This window comes from Ornithorhynchus anatinus, chromosome 13 (assembly GCF_004115215.2).
Source record: "Ornithorhynchus anatinus isolate Pmale09 chromosome 13, mOrnAna1.pri.v4, whole genome shotgun sequence".
NCBI classification, from domain to species: Eukaryota; Metazoa; Chordata; class Mammalia; order Monotremata; family Ornithorhynchidae; genus Ornithorhynchus; species Ornithorhynchus anatinus.
In genome coordinates, this window is record NC_041740.1 from 39,829,174 (window position 1) to 39,856,063 (window position 26,890).

Genomic DNA, 26,890 nt, shown 5'->3' on the forward strand with positions numbered 1-26,890 from the left:
TCCAACAGGAAAATAAATTAATATATACAAGGACTTGGGGTGGGCACAGGTTGGCAGAGGCAGAGCCTCTCCCCCCCCACCCCTCGGGGCCCTGCGGCTAGTCCCCGGAGGGGCCCCCCCCAGGGGAATCTAGGAGGCTGGGGCGGGTGGGCTCACGGCCGCTGCCCCATGCGCTGTTCCACGGCCCGCAGCAGCAGCTCTGAGTACTGCTCCAGCAGCGCCCGGGTCTGCTCGGCCCCCACGGCGCCGGGGCTCGCGGCGCCGGGGCCGACGGACCCCTCCCCGGCCAGGGCCTCCAGCTCCCGCCGCACCGTGGAGAAGGTGTCCCTGAGGAGCCGGGCGACGCGGCCCTGCTCGGCGGAGGGCGCCCCGAGGCCGGCCACCTGCAACGGGAGCGAAGGGGGCGGGGGCTGCGGGGTGAACCGGGGCGGGGCCGGTCGCCCGCCCCCCTCCCGCCCGCGGTGCGCCCGGGGTCCGCCACTCACCAGCTGGTAGAGACTCACGGCCTGGCGCACGCTGTCCCGGAGCTCCCCCACCAGACGCTCGCACCGCTCCACGCTCACCGCCACCTCTGGGACGGAGGGACACGGGGCCGGTCAAGCCCGCCCCCACCCCGGCCTCCCCGGCGGACGTCGGGCGCGGAGAGAGGCGTCCGCCCCCGGCCCAGGCACCGAGCGGGCCCGCCGCCCTCCGGGGCAGTCCCAGGAGAGGCGCCGGGCACCTCCTGCTCCCTCGGAAAACCGGGCCCGCTCGGAGGCAGCGGCAACCCCGGGCGGGGGTAGGGGCAGGGGCCGGTCCGGAGAGGGGAGGTGTCACCGTTGGGGTGGCGAGACAGGAGCAGACCGGAGGGACGGAGAAGAGCCCCGGTGCCCAGAGAAAAGATGGGGCCCAGGAGGCGGGGACGGACCAGGAGGCGGGAGTTGGAGCTGTGCCCACCTGAGCCTGGCCCAGGGCCGCCCCTGGCCCGGCAAGGTCCTGGGGGCCGGGGGCTTCCTCCAGGGATGAGGGCCGGGGGCTCTCGAGGCCCCGGCGAGGCGGCCGGCTGGCAACTCCGGGCACCGAGGCTGTAGAGTCCAGGCGGCGACGGGGCGTCCGTCCGGGAGCCGGGCCCCGCCTCGGGTGGGACGGACGCCTTTCGCGGGCCGCCCGGGGAGCGGGGTGGCTCTGCCCGACACGGGGCTCCCTGGCACGGTTCCTCCCGGCCCTTGGCCGAGGGTGAGAAGCAGGCCAGGCTGGCCTGTCGGGCAGGGCTTGGGATGTCCAGGATCAGGTGGGCCCGGCTGGGCGGCGCCGGCGGGCGGCGGCGGCCGGAAGGGCGCCGGGGGCTCGGCGGGCTCGCCTAGGCCCAGGTCGTCCCCGAGGGAGACGCTGCGGGCGATCTTGGCCCTGGAGCTGGTGGTAGGGCTCAGGTAGGAGCGCGGCCGGGCCGGGCGGCCATCCCCCTGCGGCGGGGCCGCCGCCCCGCCTCGGACCGGGCTCGCCAGCGGGGGTAACGGTCCCAGAGTGGGCGGCTCACCTGCGGGGACACGCCGAGACGATTAGAGGGTGGGCCCCCGCCGGACCACACCAACCGAACCAGCCCTCCCGAGGGGGCCGCCCGCAGCCTCGCGGAAAGCTGACACGCCCGGCAGCTGAATCTCACCCTGCGGGCCGAGGCTCTGCACCGACTGGGTCTTCCTGAGGCCGCCCGCGGGGCCCGGCGAGCCGCCCCCCGCCAGAGCCCAGCCACTGGCCGGGTTGGGGCCCCGGTGCCGCTGCGCGGCCACCGGGCCCGGGGGCGCCCCGGGAGGGCCGGCACTCCGTCGGCCCGCGCTGTCCGGAGGGGCCTGCGGCGGCCATAAGGGTCTCTGCTCCGGAATCAGCTCCCTGCGGGGGGAGGCAGGCGGGACGGGGCCGGCTGAGCCCCGGGGAGCGGAGCGGGCGTGGCCGGCTCACAGCGGGGGCCCCGGGCATGACCGGGACCAAGGAGGTGGACCCCCGGACGCTACGGGCAGACCAGGGAGGCTCGGGGAAGGGGGATGCGGTGACCGGCGGGGGGCAGATACCTGGGGGTGAAGGGCTGGGCCTGGGACAGGAAGCGGGAGGAGATGCTCCGGGACTCCGTCCCCTCCGGCGCCTGGGTGGGGCCGCCTGTCGGGGACACCCACCGGAGAAGCTACAGGGAGACCGGCCCCCCAACGGCCCGGGGGCCGCCCGACTCCCGGCCCCCGTCCCCGGCCCCGTCCCCGGCCACACCTGGGGCGGAGCCCTGAGCCAGCGTCTCGAAGTGTTGCTTGAGGAACTGTTCCTGGTCGGGGGTGTGGGGGCCGCCTCCCTGAAGCCCCCCGGGGCCTCCTCCCTCCCCGTCCTCCTCCTCCTCCTCCTCGCCCTCCACCACGTCGTCCAGGTCCGAGGAGACGCCGTCCACGCTCAGGGGCTCGGTGCTCTCCGAGTCTGCGGGGAGACGACACCTCTGCGGTAGTCTGACGGCCCGGCCGGAGCCGGGGAGCCGGGGGTGGGGAAGGAGCCGAGGGCCTGGGGTCCCGGGTCGGGACGCGAGTCCCAGTCGGGGTCGGGGGACGAGGGTCGGGGCCTCGGCGGGAGAGTCGGGGCGCGGCTCACCGTCGTTGGGGTGCTCCGGGCTCGAGAGGCGGCTGCTGCTGTAGTCACGGAGCAGGCGCTGTCGGGGCTGTGCTTCTCCGGGGCCGCGCCGCCCAGGGTGTACCCTCTGCCCAGAGGCCGAGCGGCACCTGGAATCACTGCCGACGGGGCGGGCGGGCAGGTGAGCGAGTGACAGCGGTGACGTGGCGGTGCCCGTCCCGGCGCCCACTCACCTCCTCCCCGACCCTCCCTGGTCTGCCCGTAGGGCTGCGGGGATCGGTCACTGGGGCCGGGGCAGAGTCAGGGGTAGGGGTCCGGGAACCGGGCAGGGGTCAGGGAGGGTGGGCGGGTCTTGCCTGGCATCCAGCGGGGGCTGTGCCCAGCTCGGGGAAGATGGTGCCGTCCTCGCTCCTGGCCGGCTTGAGGTCCAGCTCCTGCTCGGGTTCCGGCTGGGCGCCTGAGTGGGGCTGGGGAGCCCGGGGGCTGGGGCTGGGGACGCATAACGGCACCGTTGGCCCTCCACGAGCCCTGACTACCGGAGTGGGGAGGGCAGGGGTGGGCGGAGGAGGGCAGAGGGAAAGGGGAGGAGAGGGAGGGGCGGGGGGCTACTGCTGCTCTGGGGAAGTCTGCCACCCTGATGCTCTGATGAGCTTTTTGACAGAGAGTCTAGAGAGTGGGAAGACCCTAGCTCGTCTGGTGCCTCGGTTTCTCCTCCTGGGCCAGAAACGAAGAGCATTTAAGAGGGAAAGGGGGCCGGCTGAGGCCCTGGGGGCGGCGGAGGAGAGGCGGGGGAGCTCACCTGACCGGGGCCCGGGGGCTGCTGGACGTGGCCCCGGGGGCCGGGTCGGGCCGGGGCCGCCGAGTCCCGGGGGGACGCGTGGGGCGCCAGGGCCTCCAGCTGCCGCAGGTCCCAGCATGGAGCGGACGCTGAGCTCGGCCGGTTCTCCCGGCTGGGCCCAGCGCCCACGTCGCCGGGGCCCTGCTGAGGACGGGGAGCGGCGCGGGAACCTCGGCCGCCCTCTGCGACCGGGAGAGAAGGTTGGGGGAGAGACGACGCTGAGGACCCCGGATCCCCAACGCCCCAGCGGAGGGTGGAGGGAGGGGGCGGTGCCGACGGGGAGGGCTGGGGCTCTCCCCAGCTGGGGTGCCCGGGCACAACTTGAACTCACCCCTGGGCGACTCATCTCCCAGCTGGACCGGCAGCGGGGCAGCACCAGGCTGGCGGCGGGGGCTGTGGGGAGGGGGCGGTCGGCGCGGGGCTCCGGCTCCATCGCTCGGTGCCCCCACCCGGCCCCCTCCGGAGACCTCCCCCCGCCGCCCGTCCCCAGGCCGCCTACCCGGCTCTCTGCGGGTGCCCCGGGCGAAGATGGGCAGGGCAGGCAGCTGCTCCTCCCCCTCCTCTTCCTCGTCGTCTTCCTCCTCCTCCTCCTGGTCCTCCCCGTCCTTGTCACTGTCGGAGGACGGGGCGGCCCGGGGCCAGGGTGGATGCAGGGGCCTCTCGCCTGACAACAGCGGGGGGGGGTCACAGGAGGAGGGAAAGTTCCCCCCAACTCTCTCTCACCCCCCTCCCCCCTCGTCCCCCCGACACACACGGGACAGAGACCTAGCCACAGTCCTCACCGGCCGAGAGTAGTTCTGCCGCGGAGGCGAGGGTCCCGGGGCGGACCGCCTCGCTGCCGCAGCTCCGCCAGGCGCTGCCGCATGCCGATGGTCATCTCCGAGCTCAGGCGCCACACGAAAACGCAGCTGGGGACAGAGGGGGGTGAGGGGAGGAGAGCGGGATCGGCCGGAGCGAGGGAAGGGGCACGGGGGGTAGCCCGTCCCCAGGAGCGGTGACCCCCGGGCCGTTTTCAGCCGGGGCGGTCCCGGAGCGGCAGGATCTGGGGGGGGGGAGGTGTGGGGGTCCGGCCGGCTCACCTGTCCCCGGACACGGAGATGAGGTGTCTGCAGTCATTGCTGAACTTCATGCCCGTGACGATCTCTGCCGAGGACAAGGCCCCGTGAGCGAGCCCCTCCCGACCCCTGCCCCATCCGCCACCCCCGTTCCGAACTCCCCTGACCCAGGGGGAGTCCGGCGGACTGCCGGAAGGATGGGAGGAAAGCAGCCGTAGCCTGGCACCCGCCTCCACGAGACTCTTCTTTCATTTTTATTTTTTTTATGATATCGGTCAAGCACTCCTATGCGCGGGCACCGTCCTGAGCTAATCGGGTTGAACGGTCCCTGTCCCGCATAGGATCCACCGTCTGGAAAATCCCCATTTTCCGACGACGGAACTGAGGCCAGAGAAGTCGAGTGAGTTTACCCGAGGCCACACGGCAGGGAAATGCGGGACTCGGTTTTAGAACCAGGTCCCTCTGATTCCCAGGCCCGCGCTGTATCTCCTAAGCCATCCTGCTTCCCTGTGATGGCTGAAGCCGGGATCGTAGACGCGTGAGCTGTGAGGAGCCTGGAATCCTATGCCTCTTGCCCCTGTGCCCTACTTTTATCTTGTTTTTTTCAATCTTGTTTGTTTTTATCTCTGTGTGATCTTAATGGTCTGTTCCATCTCTCCTACGTCTGTCGCCAAACCTCTCCCCTCTACTTTTGAGACCGCGAGCTCCCCAGGGGCCAGGAGTCTTATCTGATTCCCACCTGTGTACTCTTTCCCAGCGCCCAGTGCGCTGCTCGGCGCAACGGAGAGCGCAGAATTAACATTAAATAAATAAATAGATACATAAATACACAAATAGATGAATATTACTCCTGCCGCCAGGGTCGGCACTCACCCGAGTGGCCAAACATGGTGGCCACACACTCGCCCGAGGAGAAGTCGAAGATGGAGAGGTTCTTGTCGGAGCAGCTGGTGGCGATGTAGACCCCCGAGGGGTCGGTCTGCACCTGGGGGAGGGGTCGGCCTCGTTGACGACGGGATTTATTAAGCGCTCGCTTTGTGCCCAGCACCGTGCCAAACGCTAGAGTTGATCACGGATACGAGACCGGACCCCGCGTGGGGCTCACCGTCTCAGGTCGATGGAGGACAGGGATTTTATCCCCGGGTGGCAGAGGAGGAAACTGAGGCGCCGAGAAGTGCCCTGCCCAAGCAGGCAAGCAGCGGAATTGGGACCGGAACCCAGGCCTCCCGCCTCCCAGTCTACTAGACCACATGGCCTCCCCTGGGCTGGGGACGGACGCGGGGAGGGGACGGGCTCACCTTGATCAAGGTGCCATCCTCCCCCTGGGATCCCTTGAACAGCTTCTTCTGCTTCCCGCTGCTGATGTTAAAGATCCTGGGCCGTCGAGAGAGGGGCCGGGTGGTCAGTCCCGGCCCCCGGCCGAGACCTCTCGGGCATTAGCCCTAGATACCCTGGCGGTGGCCCCCCCGTCATCCCGGCCAATAACCTCGGGCACCCAGGCAGTAGCCCCGGACCCCCGGGAGGTAGTCCCGGAGTGGCACCGGGGCAAGTCGTTTGGCCAAGCGGGGATCTCGGGGAGGGGCGCTAGGGAGGGGGCCCGGCTGACCGGATGTTGCGGTCCTGGCAGCCGATGGCCGTGTACTTCCAGCTGGGCTCCACGTCCATGTCGTACAGCGTCGTTTTCCTCACCACGTGGTGCGTCCGCGTGAACTGCACCCCGGCCCCGGACTGCCAGAGGACCACCGTGTGGGCAGGACCCGGGCAGGGGAGAGGGACCCCCTCCCCCGGCCCCCTCGGCCCTCCGCCCCGGGAACCCCCCGCCCCCCTGTATTCTCACCTTCTGGGCGGTGCGGAAGTAGATGCTCTTGTCCGCCCCGCAGCTGATCATGCGCACCTGCCCGTCGCTGGCTGCGGAGCACACGAGCCCGATGCCCTTCTCGCTCCGCCGCCCTCCGCGGGCCACGCTCCCTCGGAGAGCCTCGCTCCACCCTGGGGGTCCACCCCCCTCCCCGGGCCGCCCTGGCCGGCAGTCACCTGCGAACTTGACGGCGGTGATGGAGGAGGAGTGCTCGTCCAGGGTCTGCTGCAGGCTGTACTGGCGGCCGGCGTCCAGGACGTGGATGAGGCGGTCGCGGCTGGCCGACGCCAGCAGCTTCAGGCCTGCCGGGGGGGCGGGAAGGGCCTCGGGTCGGGGTGGGCGGGCCGGAGCCCGGTCCCGGGTGGGGGTGGGTCGGGGGGAGTCCGGTTCCCCGGCCCGGAGGAGCCCGCGGTCGGTGGAGGGGTGGCGGGGACGGTGGCCGGGGGGGGCACGGGGGACCCCGAGGGCCGGGGACGCCAGGGGGATGAGGCACTCGGCCACGGCCCCGTGGGAAAGACGGCTCCCCGGCAGGAGGGGGTGGCGGAAGGGGAGGCAGAAGGGGATGCCCTCACCGGTGTCTGGCTTGGAGTACTCCAGGCACAGGATCTCCGAGTCGTGGGCCTCCACCCGCAGCATCTCGCTCAGAGATTGCAGCTCGTGCACCCTGTCGGGGGTCGGGGAGAGAGGATGGAGAAGAGCAGGACGAGAAAGGAGGGAGGAAGGGTGCCGGGCAGATGCCTACTCCCCGCGGGATACCCTGCTCCTCCGGGCCGGGGCCGGCATTACCTGAGAGTGCCCACCCGGTCCCCCGAGGCCAGGTGCTGCCCGTTGGGGCTGATGCAGACGGAGCGGATGCCCAGGCGGGTGTCCCCCGGGGGTCCGTCGGCCTTGTCCCCGCCCCCGGAGGGCTCCGTGTCCAGCAGGGCCTGCGTGTTCCCGTCCACGTAGATGATCTTGATCAGGTCCTGGGAGGACGGAAGGGAGGCGGGGGAGGTGAGGCGGGGGCGGCAGGGAAGGTCCCCGGGCTCGGGTACCCTCGGACCCCACAGCGCGGAGAGGGACGGGGGAGGCGGGAGGTTCCCCGGGCTCACGTGGCTGAGGATGTTGCGGTGCAGCGCGGAGCCGTGGACCCCGGAGCTCTCGGTGTTCCAGAGGCGGATGGTGTTGTCGGAGGAGCAGGTGACGAAGGAGCTGGGCGGAAGGCGGGCCTGGCTTCCGTCCTTCACTTCAGGGTACACCTGCGGGGTGACACGGGAGGAGGGAGGACCGGGCAGTCGAGGTAGACGGGCGGGGCCGCCGTCCGGGGCGCCCGGGAAGGGTCCTCGGCCTCGGCCTGGAGCAGGACCCGCCTCCCCCACCCCGCCCGCCGCCCCTCCCGCGCACCTCCACGCTCCAGACGCAAGAGGAGTGGTAGAGGGCCGAGTAGACTTTGCCCACTTTCTTGGGGTCCCTGACGTCCCACACGTAGAGGCTGTGGTCGTTGTAGACGCAGGACAGCCACTGGTTGGTGGGGTCGAAGGTCAGGGCGATGGTGTCGGGGTACTTGGCGTTGGCCACGCCGGAGAAGAGGCGGCTGTGAGAAGGGGTGGGGGGGTGTTCAACCGAGCGAACTGGGGTCCGGGGAAGCGGAGGACTCTTCTCCTCCCCTTCCCGACCAGCACCGCCGGTGTGCGTGGGTGTGTGTGACGGGTGCCGGGGGAGGGGGACGCCACGCGGAGGGGGACGGGCCACCCACCTGGCCTCGGTGACGCTGGCGACGTCGGTGCCGAGGGCGTGGGGACGGGGCAGCGTGCTGAGGAAGTGCAGGTTAGAGGGGTTGAAGAGACGCACGGTCCCGTCGGCACAGCCGCAGAAGATGCAGTCCTGGCTCACCGAGATGCAGTGGGCCACCGTGGTCTGGAATGATCAGAATAATTATCGTCATCGTTATTATTATTATTGTTGTATTAAGTGCTGATTACGTGCCAGGCACTCTACTAAGCACTGTTGGGGAGGGAATACGAGGTATCGGGTTGTCCCACGTGGGGCTCCCGGTCTTAATCCCCACTTAACAGGTGAGGTGACTGAGGCACAGAGAAGTGAAGTGACTTGTCCAAGGTCAGCAGACGAGCGGTGGAGCGGGGATCAGAACCCGTGACTTCCTGACTCCCGGGCCCACGCTCCGTCCACTAGGCCATGCTGCTTCTCTGCGGACAGGGCCAGCGTGGGCGGCAATACGGGCCTCCCCACCCCGGGCCCCCGGTGCTCGTCGGCGCCCGGTCCGGGCACCCTCACCCCCTCTTCTGTCGGCTGGGCCCTGCGGGGAAGAGTGCTCTCCCAAGGGCTCGGTACAGTGCTCTCTACACGGTAAGCGCTCAATAAATACGAACGGATGAATGAGCGCTGCCTGGGCCCCCTCCGGGGGCCCATCTCCACTTGGCCTGGCCCGCAGGGCGAGCTCCCCTAGCCTCGAGCGGGTCGAAGCAGGGTCTGGGCCCAGAGCGGGCAGAGCAGGGGAGAAGGTCAGAGGGCACCGGGAGGTGAGAGTGGCATGAAGCTGCTGCTGGTGTCCGAGATGGGGCTGGGGAGGAAGGCGGGGAGACAAGCAGAAAGAAACAGTGGCCTAGTGCATGGAGCCCGGGGCTGGGAGTCAAAGGATCCGGGTTCTAATCCCGGCTCCTCCACTGGTCCGCTGCGTGACCTCGGGCAGGTCGCCTCACTTCTCTGGGCCTCCCTTTCCTCCTCGGGAAAACGGGGATTAAGGCTGTGAGCCCCGTGTGGGACGAGGGACTGTGTCCCACCTGAGAACCTACCCCGGTGCTCAGTACGCTTAGCGCCTGCCACAGAGTAAGCGCTGAACGAGTATCACTGCAAAAAAAAAAGGAGCCGCCCGTGAGTTTCGGGGGCCGGGGGACTCACCCGCAGCTCCACCCACTTGTCGAGCAGCCGGCGCTGGCTGAACTGACACAGCAGGCCGGAGGCGGTGATGCAGAAGGTGCTGTCGGCCCGCCGGCCCCGGCCGCAGGCCACGTCCGTGAACAGGTTGTTGCGCAGCTCCCCCAGAAGGCCGGAGCGACCCAGCAGGGGCACGGTGGCGTTCACCTGTGCGCGGGAAGACGCACAGGTAAACACGCACGCCGTCGCCGCTGCCGCCCAGCCCGGGCCCCTCCGCCCCAGTCCACGTCCCGCGGGACGTGGGCACACGTCCGCCCCCGGGCCAACCCTCACCTTGGGCGCCTTGCTGTCGTCCAGGTACCAGAATTTGATGTGCCGGTGGCCGGCGGTGACGAAGTAGCTGCAGTCTTCCGAGAAGGAGACGGCCGTGACCCGGCTGGACACCTTGTTGGACGCCACCACGCTGTTTTTCTGGAGGGACGGCCAGTCGGCGGCTCAGGTCCCCGCCTCCCGCCCGGGGCGAGGCCGGAGCCGGGGAAGGGCCGGGCCCAGACCCCGGAGAGCCTCGCGGGACGGCGCAGAGCGGAGCCCGAAGGCCCGCCCCACGGTCCGTGAGGAGACCGAACTGCCCTTCCTATCTGGAGACGCCCCAGGACCACCCCGGGGGTCCCCGCCGCCGCCCCCCGGCCCTCCCCGCTCGGCCCGCACCTTCCAGGCCCAGACGTTGATGCTCATGTCGTGCTGGTAGCCCACGGACACGATGTACTTGGCGCTGGGGGCGAAGGCCACGCAGGCCACTCCGTACTTGTGCTCCTGCAGCTCCGCCACCTGGCTGCGCTCGGCCACGTCCCACACCCGGACCGCGGGCATGTGCCCGCTCTGAGGGAGCAGCGAGGGGTGAGGGGCGGCCAAGGGCCCTCCCGACCGTGCCCCCGGCCTTGGGGGCGGCGGGAAGGCCGACGGCGGGGACTCGCCCGACCCCCCGCCCGGGGAGCTAGGGACCGGACGGCAGGGAGGTGGCGGCTTCCCCCAGTCGATCCATCGGTGGTATTTACGGAGCGCTCGCTGAGGACGGAACACTTTGGGAAAGGACGCTAGAATCGGTAGCGTCGATCCCCGCCCGGCCGAAGCTTACGGTGTCCGGCAGCGGGGCCGGGAGGACGGGGGGGGGGGGGTGTCCTGGAAGCTCCTCGTGCTGGGGGAGAGCTTCGGGCACCGTGCCCAGCACGGGGCTCCGGAGGGCAAGGAGACCCTCTGTGACGGGCGGACGGCCAGAGAGACAGCCGGGGCGGCCCTCCCGACACTCACCTCTCCGGTGACCAGGTACTTGCCATCGGGGGAGAAGGCCAGGGCGGTGATGGTCTTCCTGCGGCGGGGACAGACGGGGCCGTCCTGAGAGCAAGTCCCGGCGCCCCTCACCCCGGGAGGCCCCGCTAGCACAGCACCCCCAACTCCTGGGCGCAGAGGGGACAGACGCCAGGCCCACGGAAAGACCGGCGCCGTCCCCCGGCCGCCACCCGTTCCCAGAGAAAGAGGAAGCGGCAGGGCGACCCGCCCTCCCTGACCAGGCTCCTCATCTCGGGAGGAGGGAGGGCAGTGCCAGCGGCCTCCTCCTGCGGGCAGGCGGCAGGGGGACCGGGCGGCCCGGGCCCGACCCACTCACCTGGAGCTGTTGAGGATGTGCTGTTGTTTGTGCTTCCGGGGATTGAACAGCACGACCACACACCTGGGAAGACACACCAGGCCCACCGGGTCAGCCGGGCCTCCGAACCCTGCCTCTCCCCTCCACTCCGGGCCCGGGGAACCCGGCCCCCCGGCACCTCCCCACACAGCCTCCCTCGGTCACAGCCGGCTCCGGGCGGGGAGCTGGTAGGGTCACTTTGGGGGTAGCCGGGGCAGCCGCCCGGGGTCGGAGGTACTAGGGGAGCCTCGGAGGAGGGTGAGGCGCACCCGCCGGGCCCCCGGGTCCCCGGCCGCCGGAGCGCGGGGCTCCGGGGAGGGAGCCCGCGGCCACGGGCCCACGGAAGCGCCCCCGTCCTCCTCTCGGGCGGGCAGAGGTAGAGACCGAGACCCAGAGAAGGGCTGGGCTGCCGCGCTTCAGACTGGGAAGCAAGGAGAGGAGGCCGAGGAGGGGCAAGGCCCGGGGAGGAGCACAGAGGGCTGCGGGAAGCACGAGGGGGCAGAAAGAGGGCAGGGGAGCGGCCCTGCCGGCGGGGCGAACCGCACCTGACTTTGTTTGTGCCCCCAATCCACACACCTGCAGCAGGGCTGGCTCGGACCCTCCCCGCCCCGAGGCCGGGGCGGGGCCTACAAGCCCGGGGGCCCGGGAGCTCCGACCCCGAGCCGGGCGCCGCCCGGCTCGGCCTGCTCGGGGATGGTGCCGAGCTCTCTCCGGGCTCGCCGGCAGGGGCAGGCCAAGGCCTGCCAGCAGGGAGAGCCCAGAATTCCCGGACACCCCACGCCCTTTCTCCTTGGTTGGCAGAGCCAGATGGCTCTGGGGAATAGAATGGCACAGCCAGCCCTGTGCCAACTAAGAGGCAAACGGAGGTCAGGTGGGCACCCTCCAGCCCCGCGTGGCCTAGTGGAAGAAGCCCAGGCCTGGGAGTCGGATCGGGGTTCTAATCCCGGCTCCGCCGCTTGCCCGCCGTGAGACCTCCAGCCTCCTCCGGGCCCAGCGGAGCTCCTTCGAGGGAGCAGGAACGGGCAGGCAAGGGGAGGGCGGAGGAGCCGGCTCAGCTCTGCGTGGCCCCAGCGGTTGGGACGGGCTGCCTCCCAGACCCCTCCGGGGCAGGTGGCGGCTGGGAGCACGAGCGCGAGGAGCAGGTGGGATCAGCGGTTGGGGTGGGAACGGGCCGGCCCGGGAGGGCGTGTCCCGTCCCAGCCTCCTCACGCCCTGCGGGAACGGTGGCTCGGAGCCAAGGGCTCGGCAAGCTTCACGATCCGCTCCGACGGCCCAGGGTCCGGAGGGCGGCAAGGGGGCACACGCCGGGTCTCCCGGGAGGCCTCGGCCGCCGGTGCCCCCTCGCAGCTGGCACGCTGGGAGCGAGGCACGGGGACGCTCCCGAAGAGCGCGTGGGAAGCGGGGGCTGAAGGGGTTCGCTGCCTGCCCCGATAATAATAATAATAATAATGTTGGTATCTGTTAAGCGCTTACTATGTGCAGAGCACTGTTCTAAGCGCTGGGGTAAACACAGGGGAATCAGGTTATCCCACGTGGGCTCACAGGTCTTAATCCCCATTTTACAGATGAGGGAACTGAGGCACAGAGAAGTTAAGTGACTCGCCCACAGTCACACAGCTGACAAGTGGCAGAGCTGGGATTCGAACTCATGACCCCTGACTCCAAAGCCCGTGCTCTTTCCACTGCGCCACGCTGCTTCTCATATCACGTGGCCACCTCAGCCCGAACCCGGCGAGCGCCCCCCCCCCGGACCTCCCTGGCCCCAGGCAAGGCCCGGGTTCCCTCCCTGAGTCCCGGGCCTTTTATTTCCGTCGATTTCCGTTCCCGAAAACTTTGTTTTGCTTTGACGCTGGCCTCCGGGCCCGGGAAGGATTTCTTAGCTTTGTTTCCCTCCTTGTTTCTAGGATACCTGAGCGTGCTCCTGCTGCGAAGGGCTCAGCGGGAACCCGAGGGAGGGAGGGAGGGAGGGAGGGGGCAAGGCTCAGCGGAGAGTGGGGGCGGGGGGGAGGGCAGGAAGGCTAGAGGGACACGCTTCTCTCAGGCGGACCGGACCGGACCCAGCTGGGCAGGCTGAGGAGAGGGGGCAGCGGGGCACGGCTAGGCTGGACCTCGGGGTAGTGGGTTGGGAGGCGGGCGGTGGTGAAGAGGGGCGGGGGAGGTACTAGCGCAGAACTGGAATCCCTGCAGGGCCCCAGGGACCGAGCGGTCAGTCGGTCCACCCCAGCCCCGCCCAGCCCGGCAAGGGAGGTCCCGCAAATCACCGCCCAGGGGAATGGAAACTGCCCCGCACCCGCGGGTGCCGAGCCAGCCCGCAGAGCCCCGGGCACTGCCCTGTGCCCCCCTCCCGCCGGCCCCCACCCACGTGAGCAGAAGGGATCTGGCCCGGGAGGAGAAAGTGAGGTGGAAGAGCGGCTGCAGGCTTTACCCCACGGCCCCCACCTCCCCGCAAGAACGCTCCCCGCTCGGGGGAGGGATGAGGGAGTGGAGGGAGGGGAGGAGGGGAGGAGGAGCGGGAGGGAACCAGAGGCGGCCCCCCCCCCTCCGCTCCCTCCCGACCCCCAGGTGCCCCCCCGGCCCCCACAGGACTCACCCAGCCGGATACGCCACCAGACCCGAGCGGGGGTCGCAGGCCAAGCCCCGGCCTCCGGCCACGGTGATCCCCAGCACCTTCTCCAAGGTCACCTGAGGGGACAAAAGGCAGACGGGCGGAGGGGAGGCTCCTGGGCTTGGGATCGATCACCCAACGAATGGTATTTATTGAGCGCTCAGTGAGCGCGGAGCGCTGGATTAAGCGGTGGGGAGGGGACGATCCAATAGAGTAAGTTCCGTACGCTCGCCGTGGGCAGGGAATGTGTCTGATTGTTACACTGTACTCCCCAGCCGCTCAGTAGAGTGCTCTGCACACAGCAAGCGCTCAATAAATACGATTGACGGAACAGAGTAAACCCCGATAGACTCCCGTCCTCGAGGCGGTTACAGGTCAGAGGGATCCCGAAGGGGGTTCCTTCCCGGCTCCCTCGGCCCAGGCCCGGCGGCCCAGGGGACCCCGGAATGACGAGGGCCGCCCCTACCCACACCCGGGCCGGAGAGAGCCCCAGTCCACCCGCGTGGCCGGGAGTGGGGAATGCCAGTCGGCCCGTGGCCTGGCTTCCCAAGGCCACGGCTGAGTCACCGTCACCTGCTTCGGCCTCAGTTTCCCCATCTCCTCTTCCTCGCCCTAACTCAACACCTTGGAATACCGGTGCCCCCCCGCCCACCCTCCCTCCACCGCACTGGTCTGGAAGCCCGGGCGGGAGGGGCAGAGCCTCCTTCCCAAGTCCCAAGCCCGGCATGGGAGGGGGAGGCTCTGCCTCTAATGATTATTATTTCTCTTATCATTATTCAATCCATCGAGGGGATGGAGCGTTCACTGCGTGCAGAACGCTGTACTAAGCCTTCGGGAGAGTCCAGTACGACAGAGTTAGCAGACATATTCCCTGCCCAGATTATTAATGGGCAACTCCAGCAGCCCTTCCCAAAGACCCGGAAGCCCCGGGTCAAGCCTGGCCAGTAATGGAGGGGGTGGGGAAAGGGAGACCAGCAGGCAAGTCCAGAACACTCCCTCCCTCGGGGGCCCAGCCCCGGCCTGCTGAGGGGCCCTCCGACCCCCACCTTCCGGCCCTGCCCGGGACCTCCGAGGTCCCCCAGGGTCCAGCCCTGCTCGGAGCCCCCCAGACCCCCGGGCCCAGGCCCCAGCCCGTTCCCGGGGTCCCCCAGCACCTCCCTCCCCATCTAGGCCCGCCCCAACCCCAGGCCCCGGTTCCCTCGTTCCCGCACCGCACGCACCCCTCAACCCCCAAGTCTGGGTTCAGCCCCACGGGCCGTTGCCTCGGGCCAGAGGAGGCACGAGCCCTGCCCCGCCAATCCCACGCCTCCTGGCCGGCCGGAAAGTCCCGCAGTCCGGCCGGCGGCTCCCGCGGCCTGAGAGGTTTGGGCTTGGGGCTCTTGCCGGCCGCGGGGCGGCCGAGCTTCTCCTCCCGGCCGGGGATGCCGGTCGGGGCTACCGACCCCTGCTTATCTTGGGTCCTTTCCTCAAACCGGCTTCTGGTGGCGAGGTCTGGGCCGGGCACGGAGGGGACGCTGCTACTTCCGGAGGGGCTGAGCCGTCGGCTTAGCCGGAATCACCCGGCCCCCACGGTCCCCTGTGGAGAGCGAAGGCGGCCTCCGGCCAGGACGTCCTTCCACCCTCCCTTCCCAGCTGCCTGCCCCTCCTTTGCCACCTCCCGGGCCCGGAGAGGCCCAAAAGCGGAAGTGAGAGCGAGGCGAGGGCACAAGGCGGCGGGCAGCAGAAGCCGGCTGTCCAGCGGAGGTCCCCGGGGCGCAGCCCGCGGGGCGACGCTGGATGGGGGCCCTCCCGACTGCATCGTGCCCGCACGATGCTGTTCCGGCACCGGTGGGGCAGGTGGTGGGGCGAGGGGCGGAGAAGGAAGGAGGGAGTCAGCCGCTGCCCTGTTCCACGGTCCCGGGCCCGGGCGGCTTCCCCCACCCCGGCCCCCTGCCAGCTGCTCAGTGTTTACCCAGCCTCTCTCACGGCCGCCATCCCTCGCCCCTGGCAGCGGCTGCCCGGAGGGGAGGGGAGAAGTGACGACAGTTGCAGGCAGGTGGGGCGACACCCCGCACCCCTCGGCTCCCACCCCAGCAGCTGGCCCGGGCGGGGGGGGGGCAGAGATGGCATCCCCCGCTCCTCCACTGAAGCTCGACAATCAAGGAGACTCCCACGGGGGGAAGGCAAAGGAGGGGCCCCCCTCTTTTATCCCTGCTCTTGAGATCCCAGTCCATTTGGGATTCCCTGAACCCTCCCGCCCGGCCTCACCCCCGATCTGGCCGGACAAAGGAAAGTCGACCCAGGCCCGCCCAGCTTCACCAGACACCCAGGAAAGGCCTGGTACGCGTCCCACGTGCGGGCCCTGATCTGGCCCGATCTATCGACCCCCTCCCCGGGCCCGCAGGGCTGAGCCAGGGCGGCCCACGCCAGCCAGTGCCCCCGGGGCAGAAACTCAGAGGGAGGGGGAGGCTCGCCGGGGGTCACCTCCGGGGGGCCGGACCCATCTCCCCCAGAGAGGGCACGCCAGCGCCCGGCCCCGGGAGCGCCAGCCGGGCGCTGGGCTTGCTGCTCCCACCCGCCGTTGGCCAGGGTCCCGCTCCCCGGGCTCCCTCCCTCGCTGCAGGTGAACCGGGGCCCGCTGCCTGCCGCCCAGGCCGCACCCAGCTGGAGCCGGGCACGGGCCATCCGCCGGGTGACGGACACGGCGGGAGAGGGAGGATTGTTCCGGATCCCAGCCCGTGCCGGAGAGGGCCCGGGCTCACTCGGGTGCCCTCGGGGAGGCCGAGCTGCATCCTGCCATCCGGTGGGCCTGGTGCCGGGGCGGGGGTTGGGAACAGTAGTTGGCCCTGACGCTGGAGAAGGGAGCGGGCCGTCCTTCCTCCCTCTCCCCCCTCCGCCCTCCCGGTCCCCTGACCCAGCAGCTTCACCGACCCCACCCTGCTCAGCCGATTTATGGATCTGCTGCGTCTGCAGTAGGAGAGCAGAGCGCTCGGGCCCAAATAACCAGACCCGACCGAAATCTCCTCCCCACCGCCAGGCTGCCCGGGAGACCTGGGGGAGTGGAGGGGAGGGAGGGGGTGGCCAGGGTCCCCGAGGGACCCCCTGAAAAGACTGTGCCCTCGCCCGGACGAGTCTCCGAAAGCAAGGGGTCACATTCACACACGCAAGTCAAGAAGGCACCCGCACACACACAACGCAGCAGGGAGGCAGCCGTAATCACAAAAAACAATAATCATGGTTCTTGTGAAGTGCTTACTATGTGCCAAGCACTGTTCCGAGCGCTGGGGTAGAAACAAGTTGATCAGGTTAGACCCCTCCCTGTCCCACACGGGGCTCACAGTCTTAATCCCCATTTTCCAGATGAGGTCACTGAGGCCCAGAGTGGTGATGTGACTTGGCCACGGTCACCCGCAGCTGACCTGTGGCCACGCCAGGATCAGAACCCAGGTCCTTCTGATTCTCAGGCCCAGGCTCTATTCACTAAGCCACGCCGGGCTCGGTTCGGGGCGGCATCTCAGAACTGGGCTGGGGACCATCAATCGTGTTTCCTGAACACGCTTACTGCGCGCAGAGCACTGTACGACGCGTTTGGAAGAGTACAGTGCAACGGAGGTGACAGACGTGTTCCCTGCCCACAGTGAGCTAGTGAGGTCGGGCCCATCTTCCCCACCGCCCCGGCACGGAGGGAAGGGTGCGGGAGGACCGGAGGGGCCCACGTGGCTGGCGTTCACACCCACGCCCTGCCCACGCTGAAGCGAGAGAGACTGTGCCCACGCTGGGCGGCCTGGCCAGCTGACAGCCGTTTCCACGGCAACAGAAATCGGGCTGTCAAGGGAGGAGAGGAGGAGGGAGATGGGAAAGGGGGGAGCAGGGAAAGGGCGGCGGGAGGAGAGGGTGGGCTCAGCCTAGAGTCCGGTAGGAGCAGCTAAGGAGGCACCAGGGTATTCTGTTTATGTCTTGTAATATGGCACTCTCTCAAGCGTCTAGTACAGAGCTCGGCACACTGCAAGCGCCGGAAAAACACGACGGAACCGAATGAAGGAAGTTGTGGACGCGGCCCAGAGCCGGGAGACGGTGAGGCCTCGTCGGGAGACCTGGGGCTCAGTCCCCGCTCTGGCCCCGGGCCTGACCGCGTGGCCCGGGGCGAGTCACTGAACTTCTCGGGGAGGCCTCAGTTTCCTCTTTGGAAAATGGGGACGACACTGGCCTGTCCCTGTCGCACGGGGATGCTGGGGGGGAGAAAATGATACAGCTGACGGGAAGGCGCCTTGGAAAAATTAAAGGGCTCTATCGGTTATTATAGCATAACCATCATCATTATTATTGTAGTTGCTGCTGCTGGGAAAGAGCCAGGACTCCTGGGTTCTTGACTCCATTTGGGATCCACCTCCACGTGTCTCCTTTCTCCTCCCTCCACCGGCCAAGCCCTGTCGGGGGGGTGTAAATGGAGGCATCTTGGAGGCCAAAGTCTGCTCGGTCTCCTGTTGCTCCTGAGCAGCAGCCTTGTGAGAAGCAGGGTGGCTTAGCGGCTAGAGCTCGGGCCCGGGAGACAGGAGGACCTGGGTTCTAATCCCGGCTCCGCCACAGGTCTGCCGCGTCACCTTGGGCAAGTCACTTCACTGAGCCTCAGTTACCTCATGTGTAAAATTGGGATTGGAGTGTGAGCCCCATGTGGGGCAGGGACGTATCTGACCTGAATAATTTGTATCTGCTCCAGGTGCTTAGAACAGTGCTTGGCACACAGTAGGTGCTTAACGGGTCCCATAATGATTATAATTATTATAATGCCTGCTGCCCGGCCTGCCCTCCCTCGCTCTGATCCTCTCGCCTCACCCCCGAGACCTCATCAGTTGGAAGCTCTCCCAGCGCTCAGAGAAGCCCCCGCTCCCTCACCCGGCACTCCGGCCCCGGGAGGCAAGACGACCGAGCCCGGGTTCCCGGCGCGGCCAGGGGCCTCCATCTCCGGCCGGGACCCCGGGGCTGCAGAGAGAGCCGGGACGGACGGGTGGACGGTCCCCAGAGCGACCTCTAATCCCGGCACCACCACGTGTCGAGGACGAGAGAGAGTGGACGGAGGCGACGAGGAGCCGGAAGGCTGGAGGAAAGGGGCCGAGGTGGAAACGGTCCCAGGCCGGGGGCCCGGCCAGAGCTGCCGCGGATACGAGGCCCCGCGGGCGCCAAACACGCAGGAGCGGCAGGCTCGCGTGGCCCGCGGCCGCCCGGCCAAAACCACAGGGAGTCCCCGCTCCCCCTCCCGGCCCAGGGCCCGGCTCGGGGCCTCGGCCGACGGGGAGCGGGCGTCCGGACGGCCCCCGGCCTTGCGCGGGCGGCTGTGCCGGGTCACCAAGCCCAGCTCCCGCGACTCCGGGGCCGCCCGCCCTTCGGCCCCGAGCACCAAGCTGCTCGGCGTGCCCACCGGCGGCGGGGGCGGGAGGGCAGGGCGGTCTCCTCGTCCTCGGGCAGCGGGGGGGGGGGATGCAGGAACCGAGGCGGGTTCCCGTGGCATCGAAACCCCCCCCCAGTCGGAGCCGTGCCCGGGGGGCCGAGCCGGAGAAGGGTGACCGGGGTGGGCTGCCGGCAGGCCGCATCTTCCCTCCAGACCGGCAGCTGGGCCCGCTCCGGCCCCTTGGGGTCCCCCCCCCCCGCCCCAGCTGTGACCGTGAGGCCGCGGCTCCCGGCTCCCGCCGCTGCCTTATTTGGGAGCCGACACAAACAAACCCCCGCCCGGAGGCCCCGGAGCCCGCCGACGCCTCTGCCGGAGGCGACCCCCAGCCCCGGGAACACGCCTGGCGCTCCTCTCCCTCCCTCGGCCGTCATCACCCCACCCCTGGCACGAGCCGCTTCGGCTCCCGTTTCCTCCCCGGGTGAGGGTCAGCCTGTTCCCCTCGGCGGCCCTCCCGCTCATCGGGGGTGGGGGGGCAGGCCTGGGGGGGAGGGAACCCAGCCTCGGGCCGACGGACGAGAAGACCGGCCTTCCCGGGGCGCGGACGGAACCTCGCCACACGCCTGCTGTCGTCTCCCGGGCCGGAGACACGGCAACTGGCCGCCGTCTGGGGTCGGCTGGGCCCCCGGCAGCTGCCCGGCGCCCGCTCCGGACGCCCGCGGCCGCAGGAGGGGAGGTGTCGAGAGCATGCCGGGGTCGGGGGGATGGCCAGCGGAACAGCTTGGGAGGAACAGAGGAGCTCGTATGAGAGAACGTGGGAGCGTGGTCAGGGGGCAGAGCACGGGACCTCCAAGTCGGGAGGACCTGGGTGCTAATCCCGGCACCACCATCTGCCTGCTCGGGAAAGTCACTCCTCGGGCCCCCGGTTATCTCGCCTGTAAAATGGGGTTTGCGACTGTGAACCCCATGTGAGACATGGACTGTATCCAACCCGATGAGCTTGGATCTATCCCTGCGCTTAATACGGTGCCTGGCACATAGTAGGCACCTAAACACCCAGTCCAACAGCGGCAGGGAAAGGCAGCTGCCTCCTTCCCGCACCACGCGGTGGCTGGGTGGGTGGTGGTGGGCAGTTCTGGGACCAGGACCTAAGTCCCCACACGGGACAGGGGCCGGGCTTCGGGGCCACCGGACACGTGCCGGCCCAGGAAGTCGTAGAAGTGGCACCGGCTGCCACAATCCGTGATATTTATTGGGCGCTTACCCTGTGAAGAGCACTGAACTAAACGCTTGGGAAAGTACAATAGAAGAGTAGGTAGATAATAATAATAATGATAATTATGGTGTTTATTAAACACCTACTATGAGTTTACAGTCTGTGTCGGCGGGGGGGGGGAGGCAGACATTTGAATAAATTACGGATAGGGAAAATAGAGTATCGAGAGCCCGTCGTGGGCAGGGAACGTCACTGTTTGCCGTTGTAATGTACTTTCCCAAGCGCTCAGTACAGCCCTCTGCATACAGTACGCGCTTAATACATACGATCGAATGAAAGAATGAAGAGATGGACTCCGGGGCTGGGGTTAAAGGGTGCACGCTCGAGGGCCCAGTCGACGCAACGGGGAGGGCGGATGGGGAAACGGAGAACAGTGCTCGGCACACAGTAAGCGCCTAGCGAACACCGTTATTAAATAGAGGGCTGTCTGGGAGGGCCGCTTGGAGGAGATGTGATTTTGAGAGGGAAGAGGAGAGGGGGAGGGAGGGCCGGGAAGACAAGAATCTGCCCTGCTCTCCTCCCCCAACCCCGGGGCAGGAGATAAGGCCCCGGCCAGATAAGTGAAGCTGAGTTTCAGAGAAGAAACAGATTGGGTTTCAAGCCCCAGACAGAACACTGGGCGACAGAGAGAGGAGACTCGAGACTCTCCCTCCCTCCTGGAATTTCTGCCCTGGGTGACCTCTTTAAATGTCCCCTCTAGACTTAAGGACTGGGAGAGTGACTACTGATTCTATTAACTTACCCTCTCCCCAGCGCTTCAGTACAGTGCTCCGCACCCGATAAGCGCTCATAAAACGCCACCTGAGAGCCCGAGAAAAGTCCACCTTGGCGGAGTTTCCCCCGGAGGGGAGGGGAGGCAGGAGGTGGGGCCTAAAACAACCTATTCTGGACCCTCCGGGAAGGGGGTCCCCGGATCCCCTGGTCCCCGGCCCGGCTACCCACCCTCGCTCGGTCCCTCGGGAGGGTCGGGCAGGGCACGCTGGCTTTTGGGGGCGGCGGCCAGGGAGTGTGGATCTGGAAGAAACGCTGCCGAACCCCCCTTGGCGACAGAGGAGACGAAGATACACACAAGCGCACACGCGTGCCCACATCTGTAACGTCCCTCCTCTGGGACAGGCTGGCTACGCGCGGGTGGGTCACCTTGGGTTGAAAGGCCACAGTCCAATGGTCTAGGACGTGAGTCCCATCGGTCTTTTTGTTTTGTGTCCGTTAAGCACTTATTAAGGGCCAGGCACTGTACTAGACCCTGAGGTTGGACACGACCCACGTCCCACGTGGGGCTCCCGGCTTCAGTCCCCGTTTTACCGACGGGGGAACTGAGGCCCGGAGAGAGGCGAAACGACTGGCCCAGCAGGGTCACGCAGCGGACCGGTGGCCGAGCCGGGATGAGAACCCGGGTCCTCTGACTCCCGGGGCCGGGCTCCTTCCACGAGGCCACGCTGCTTCGTCCGAGGAAGCCCCGCTGGGCAGAGGAAACGAGGAGTCCCTCAGGCCATTGAGAATCGGGCAGGAAACAAGAGTCTCTGACTCAAACCGGCCCAGGAGGGCAGGCCCGCCTGAAACAGCGCTGAGAGGAAGGGGGAGAAGGGAGAGAAGCGGGGGGGAAGGGGCGAAGGGGGAAAGGGAGCCCGGCACGCCGCAGCCCCACCCGCTCGCACGGCGGACCGGAGGGACCAGAGAAAGCCGAACGTGAGGCCGGGCCCCGGAGGCCTCTTGGCTCCCCGTGGCCATCTCGCCCGGCTCCCGGCCCCCGTCGGGGGAGTTTGCCCCCCTGCCTCCCTCCATTCCCTCCCGCGACTCCCCGGAGCAGAGTTGGCAGAAGGTTTCCCACTCTCCGGGCTGCACCCGGACCACGGTCTGACTCCCCACGTGGCAACGCCTAAGGCCGCCGGCGGAGAACTCGCTGTGGCCCGCGGGGCAACCGAACCCATCCGGTAGCATCGCCCGGCGGCAGCGAGTCCCCGGCCACTTCCCGCCCAGAGGCCACGGGTCGGGGCCGCCAGCGCCCGGGGTGGAGGGCGCCCGGCGGGCCGAAGGGGCAGGCTGGGACCTAGGGGGCCGGGCGACAGGTCCGGCGCGGCCCGACCCGGGAGGGTCGAGAGGCGGATCGGTGGAGCAGAGCAGCACTGAGGGGCACTGACCACACGGGCGGGACCGAGGCAGAGGAAGCCGGCCCGGCCGACAGCTCTCTCCGGACAGGGGTCTCGGGGGGACCGGGGCCGCTCGACGCCGGGCGAGCCCGGCTCCTCCGTCCGGAACCTCCCCCGCCGCGGGGGACCCCCGGGGACGCCCAGGCCGGGGAACGACCCGACGGCCGGGGAGCACGCCAGAGACCAGACGGGCTGCCCGGCCGGAGCGGCGGGATTCCAGACCCTCATCGGCTAATTAACGACGCGGAGACTCAAACGCCAGGCCCGGCGCGGAGACCGTCATTACCTCTCTTCGCCCGAAACCCACCCACGCGAGCCCTCCCGGGAGCCGCCGGCCTGAGAGGGGTGCCCGCTCCCGACCCGGAGAGCGGGGGGGGCGGCCCATCCGCGTCCGGAAGCTCCCCCGCCCCCTCCCCGGGGGCCCGGCCCACGCTCGGCCCACGGCAGAGATCGATAAACATCCTGGGGCCCCGAGAATCTCCGTGGGTCTCCCCCTCACCCTCCGGCCTCTGGGTGACCCCACCCCAGCCCTCTCCACCCCGACTCTCTCTCTCCCGCCCGTCCCCGGAGAAAGTTCTCTTAGAGCTCACTTCGCTCTCTCCCGCGGCGGCTTCGGCCCGGTCGCCTGGATGCCGCCCAAAGCGAAAACAGAACCCGGGCCGCTCCCCGGCTACGGCTTGGCCTCTCGGGGCCCCGAGTGGGCATCGCGGCTCTGCCTGCCGCCTTCTCCCTGGGAAGCTCGCTCCCTGCCCTAGACCGTGAGCTCGTCGTGGGTAGGGTATATGAATATTGTTATTCCGGACTCTCCCAGGCGCCTCGTACAGCGCTCTGCGCACAGTAAACGCCCAATACGACGACTGAACGAGGGGCGGGGGGGACCGTTGGCCGGCCGGACCCTGCCTGGGCAAGCCCCCGTCGGTCTCAGGTGCCACCCTCGGGAGCCGGAGGAAAGATACCGGGCCCCCCGCCTCACCCTGAACCCCACACTTGGGGTGGAGGAGAGAGGGGGGAGGGAGGGGGAGGAGCCGGGGCCGGCGGAGGGGGAAGGCAGAGCCGGCAGCCAAACAAGGGGAAAACTTCCATCGTGTTCCACGTCCGACCCTGTCTGGGCCGGGGCTTCTATCGAGGCTCGAGGGGGGAGTCCAGCAGACTCCGGAGGCCGAAGCACAAAGGCAGGGGACCTCGCGTCCAGGGAAGCCCATCACCCCGAACGGCCGGGCCGGAGATCTCCGGCTCCGGGCTTCCGCGGCCCGGCCCGGGGGACCAGCCGCGCTCGTGACAAACCCTCCCGGCGGCCGCGCCCAGGGCCGGGCGGGGGGGGGGCTCAACGGCGATGGGCACGAGGAGAGCCGCCGGCCCCCTCCCGGACCAAGCCCGACTGAGGTTCTGCCGGAGGCCAGAGAAGTGCCCGGAGTCCTCCCCGAGCCCCGCCTCCCCGGCCGGCCGGGCAGTCCATCGGTCCGGGCCTCGGACCGGCTCCCCGGACGGCGGAGGGCCGCAGGCCGAGCCGTAAAATGTGGCCACCTCCCACGCCGCCGGGTGCCCGGGTGGGCTGCGGGGACGGAAGCCCTCCGACGGTGGGGGACGGGGCCCGGGGTTCCCGCGGGATCAAAAGCACCTCAAAGGGCTTCGACGGGAGCCTTCGCCGCGGAAATCTCCTCCAATTGGGCCACGGGGGAGGGGGAAGGGGACCCCCGTGTCTAGAGGGGGGCAGCGGCGGAGCGGCAGTCGACGGGGCTCTCTCTCCTCGCCGACGCCGACCTACTGAGAGCTCACCTCCTCCAAGAGGCCTTCCCAGACTGAGCTTCCCCTTTTCCCTCTCTCACCCCCCCACTTCACCTCCCTCGGCTAAACCCCCTTCTCCCCTCCTCCTCCCCCTCCCGTCCCCTCAACACTGCTCGTCCGCTCATTTGTATCTATTTTTATTACCCTATTTATTTTGTTAAGGAGATGTACATCCCCTTCATTCTATTTATCGCTATTGTTTTCCTCCCTCCTCTTCCTAAATGACTATGATGATATCTGTTAGGCGCTTACTATGTTCCAAGCACTGTTCTAAGCACTAGGGTAGATAGGAGGCGATCAGGTGGTCTCCCCGTGGGGCTCCCAGTCTTCATCGCCATTTGACAGATGAGGTCACCGAGGCCCAGAGAAGAAGAATAATAATAATGGCATTTCTTAAGCGCTTACTCTGTGCCAAGCACCGGTCTAAGCGCTGGGGGAGATACGAGGTCATCAAGTGGTCCCCCGTGGGGCTCCAAATCTCCATCCCCATTTGACAGATGAGGTCACTGAGGCCCAGAGAATAATAATAATAATAATAATAATAATAATAATAATGATGGCATTTCTTAAGCGCTTACTCGGTGCCAAGCACCGGTCTAAGCGCTGGGGGAGATACGAGGTCATCAGTTTGTCCCCCGGGGGGCTCCCAGTCTCCATCCCCATTTGACAGATGAGGTCACTGAGGCCCAGAGAAGAAGAAGAAGAATGACGGCATTTCTTAAGCGCTTACTTGGTGCCAAGCACTGGTCTAAGCGCTGGGGGGAGATACGAGGCATCAGTTTGTCCCCCGGGGGGCTCCCGGTCTCCATCCCCATTTGACAGATGAGATGACTGAGGTCCAGGGAAGTGCAGTGACCGGCCCGAGGTCACCCAGCAAACAAGAGACGGAGGCGGCATCGGAACCCACGACCTCCGACTCCCCGGCTGGGACACTGGAGAAGCAGCGTGGCTCGGCGGAAAGAGGCCGGGCTTGGGGGCCAGAGGTCATGGGTTCGAATCCCGGCTCTGCCCCTTGTCAGCTGGGTGACTGTGGGCGAGTCACTTCCCTTCCTCTGGGCCTCGGCGACCTCATCTGGAAAATGGGGATGAAGCCTAGAGAATAGAGAATAGGGAAGAATAGAGAAGCAGCATGGCGCAGTGGCAAGAGCACGGGCTTTGGAGTCAGGGCTCATGAGTTCGAATCCCAGCTCTGCCACTTGTCGGCTGTGTGACTGGGGGGCGAGTCACTTCACTTCTCTGGGCCTCAGTTCCCTCATCTGTCAAATGGGGATGAAGACGGTGAGCCCCACGTGGGACCACCCGATTCCCCCGTGTCTCCCCCAGCGCTTCGAACAGTGCTCGGCACCTAGTAAGCGCTTCACAAAGACCAACATTATTATCAGGCCGCGCGGCTCCCATTAGTCACCCATTCCCGGAGGGTTTGGGGACCGGGAGGGAAACTGAGTCACGGGGCGTGATGCGGCTGCGACGCTCTCCCCCCGGCCGGTCCCGTCGTCCCCCCACCCCCCTCCCCCCCGCCGACCCCCCGGGGTCAGGGGTCAGAGGTCAGAGGGGCTCACCCTGGAGGCGAGGTCCTCCCTGCGGCCGGACGCCTTGGTCCTGCGCAGCTTGATGGACGGGGAGCGGAGCAGGTTCTTGAGGCGGCTGGTGATGGTGGGGCCGTCCACGGCCATGGCGGGAGGGAAGCAGGGAGGGAAGGAGGGCGGCCTACCGGCGGGGCGGCGGGGCGGCGGCGCCGCTCGGGGTTACCATGGCAACGGCGGGCGGGGGGGCGGGCCCCCGGGAAGGGAGGGTGGCGCGAGGTCCGCCGGGCCGGCGGCGCGGGAGCCCGGTCCGTCCCGCCGCCCCGTTAGCCGTCAGCCGCCCGCCGCTCCCCGGCCCATCGCGCCCGGCCCGGCCCCCCGCCCCGGCCCGGCCCGGCCCGGCCCTCGGGGCTCCGCGGAGGCGACGGCCGCGGCTACGGCGGCGCCCGAGGCCCAACTCGCGCTCGTCCCACGGCCAGGCGCGGACCGGGGCCTGGCGCCTGCGCGGCCGGAGGGCCTCGCGCCGGGGGCGGGGAGGGAGGGGCCTCGCGCCAGGGGGGCGGGGCCGGCGCGCGGACGGGGCGGGGTCTCGCGCCGAGGAGCGGGGCCGGGCGCGCGGACGGGGCGGGCCTCGCGCCCAGGGCGTGACGGGGAGGGGCCTCGCGCCAGGGGCGGGGCGGGCGCGCGGACGGGGCGGCCTCGATCGCGCCGGGCGCGAGGACGGGGCCTCGCGCCTAGGGGCGGGGGCCGGGCGGGACGGCGGCCTCGCGCCCAGGGCGTGACGGGGCGGGGCCTCGCGCGAGGACGGGGCGGACGGGCCTCGATCGGGAGGGCGCGGGACGGGAAGAGGCTCGCCTAGGGGCGGGGCCGGGCGCGCGGACGGGGAGGGGCCTCGCGCCCAGGGCGTGACGGGGCGGGGTCTCGCCGGGGGGCGGGGCAGGGAGGGGTCGCCAAGAGGGGCAAGGGCCCGGCTGGGAGTCAGAGTCACGGGTTCTAATCCCACCCCTGCCGCTTGCCAGCTGTGTGGACGGTGGGCAAGTCGCTTCACTTCTCTGCGCCTCACTGACCCGTCTGAAAATGGGGATGAAAGACTGGGAGCCCCGTGCGGACAGGAACCATATCCAACCAATTTGCTTGATCCACCCAAGTGCTTAGTACAGTGCCTGGCACATAGTAAACGCTTAAGATACCGCAATCATTATTGATAAATATTATTATTAATATTTCCCTCTCTCCCTCTATGCTCCCCTCCACCCCCTTCCCCTCTGCTGCTCCCCCTCCCCTCCGCACTGTGCTCATTTGC

General features: G+C 68.6%; 1 protein-coding gene across 1 annotated transcript; it reads right to left on the reverse strand.

Annotated features, from left to right (window-relative positions):
* MAPKBP1 (mitogen-activated protein kinase binding protein 1) lies at nt 1–25,817 on the reverse strand. The gene is given in 31 exon segments (XM_029077399.2): nt 1–383; nt 486–571; nt 937–1,292; nt 1,294–1,516; nt 1,643–1,866; nt 2,046–2,130; nt 2,236–2,433; nt 2,602–2,649; nt 2,652–2,738; nt 2,942–3,047; nt 3,431–3,490; nt 3,492–3,600; nt 4,201–4,326; nt 4,498–4,561; nt 5,347–5,458; nt 5,772–5,847; nt 6,080–6,201; nt 6,311–6,381; nt 6,508–6,633; nt 6,904–6,995; nt 7,118–7,296; nt 7,423–7,569; nt 7,715–7,904; nt 8,067–8,227; nt 9,230–9,412; nt 9,539–9,676; nt 9,914–10,084; nt 10,514–10,571; nt 10,869–10,931; nt 13,477–13,568; nt 25,624–25,817. Coding segments are annotated over 31 exon segments (4,098 nt in total). The 5' UTR covers nt 25,738–25,817; the 3' UTR covers nt 1–152.
* Nucleotides 25,818–26,890: the final 1,073 nt, after the last annotated feature.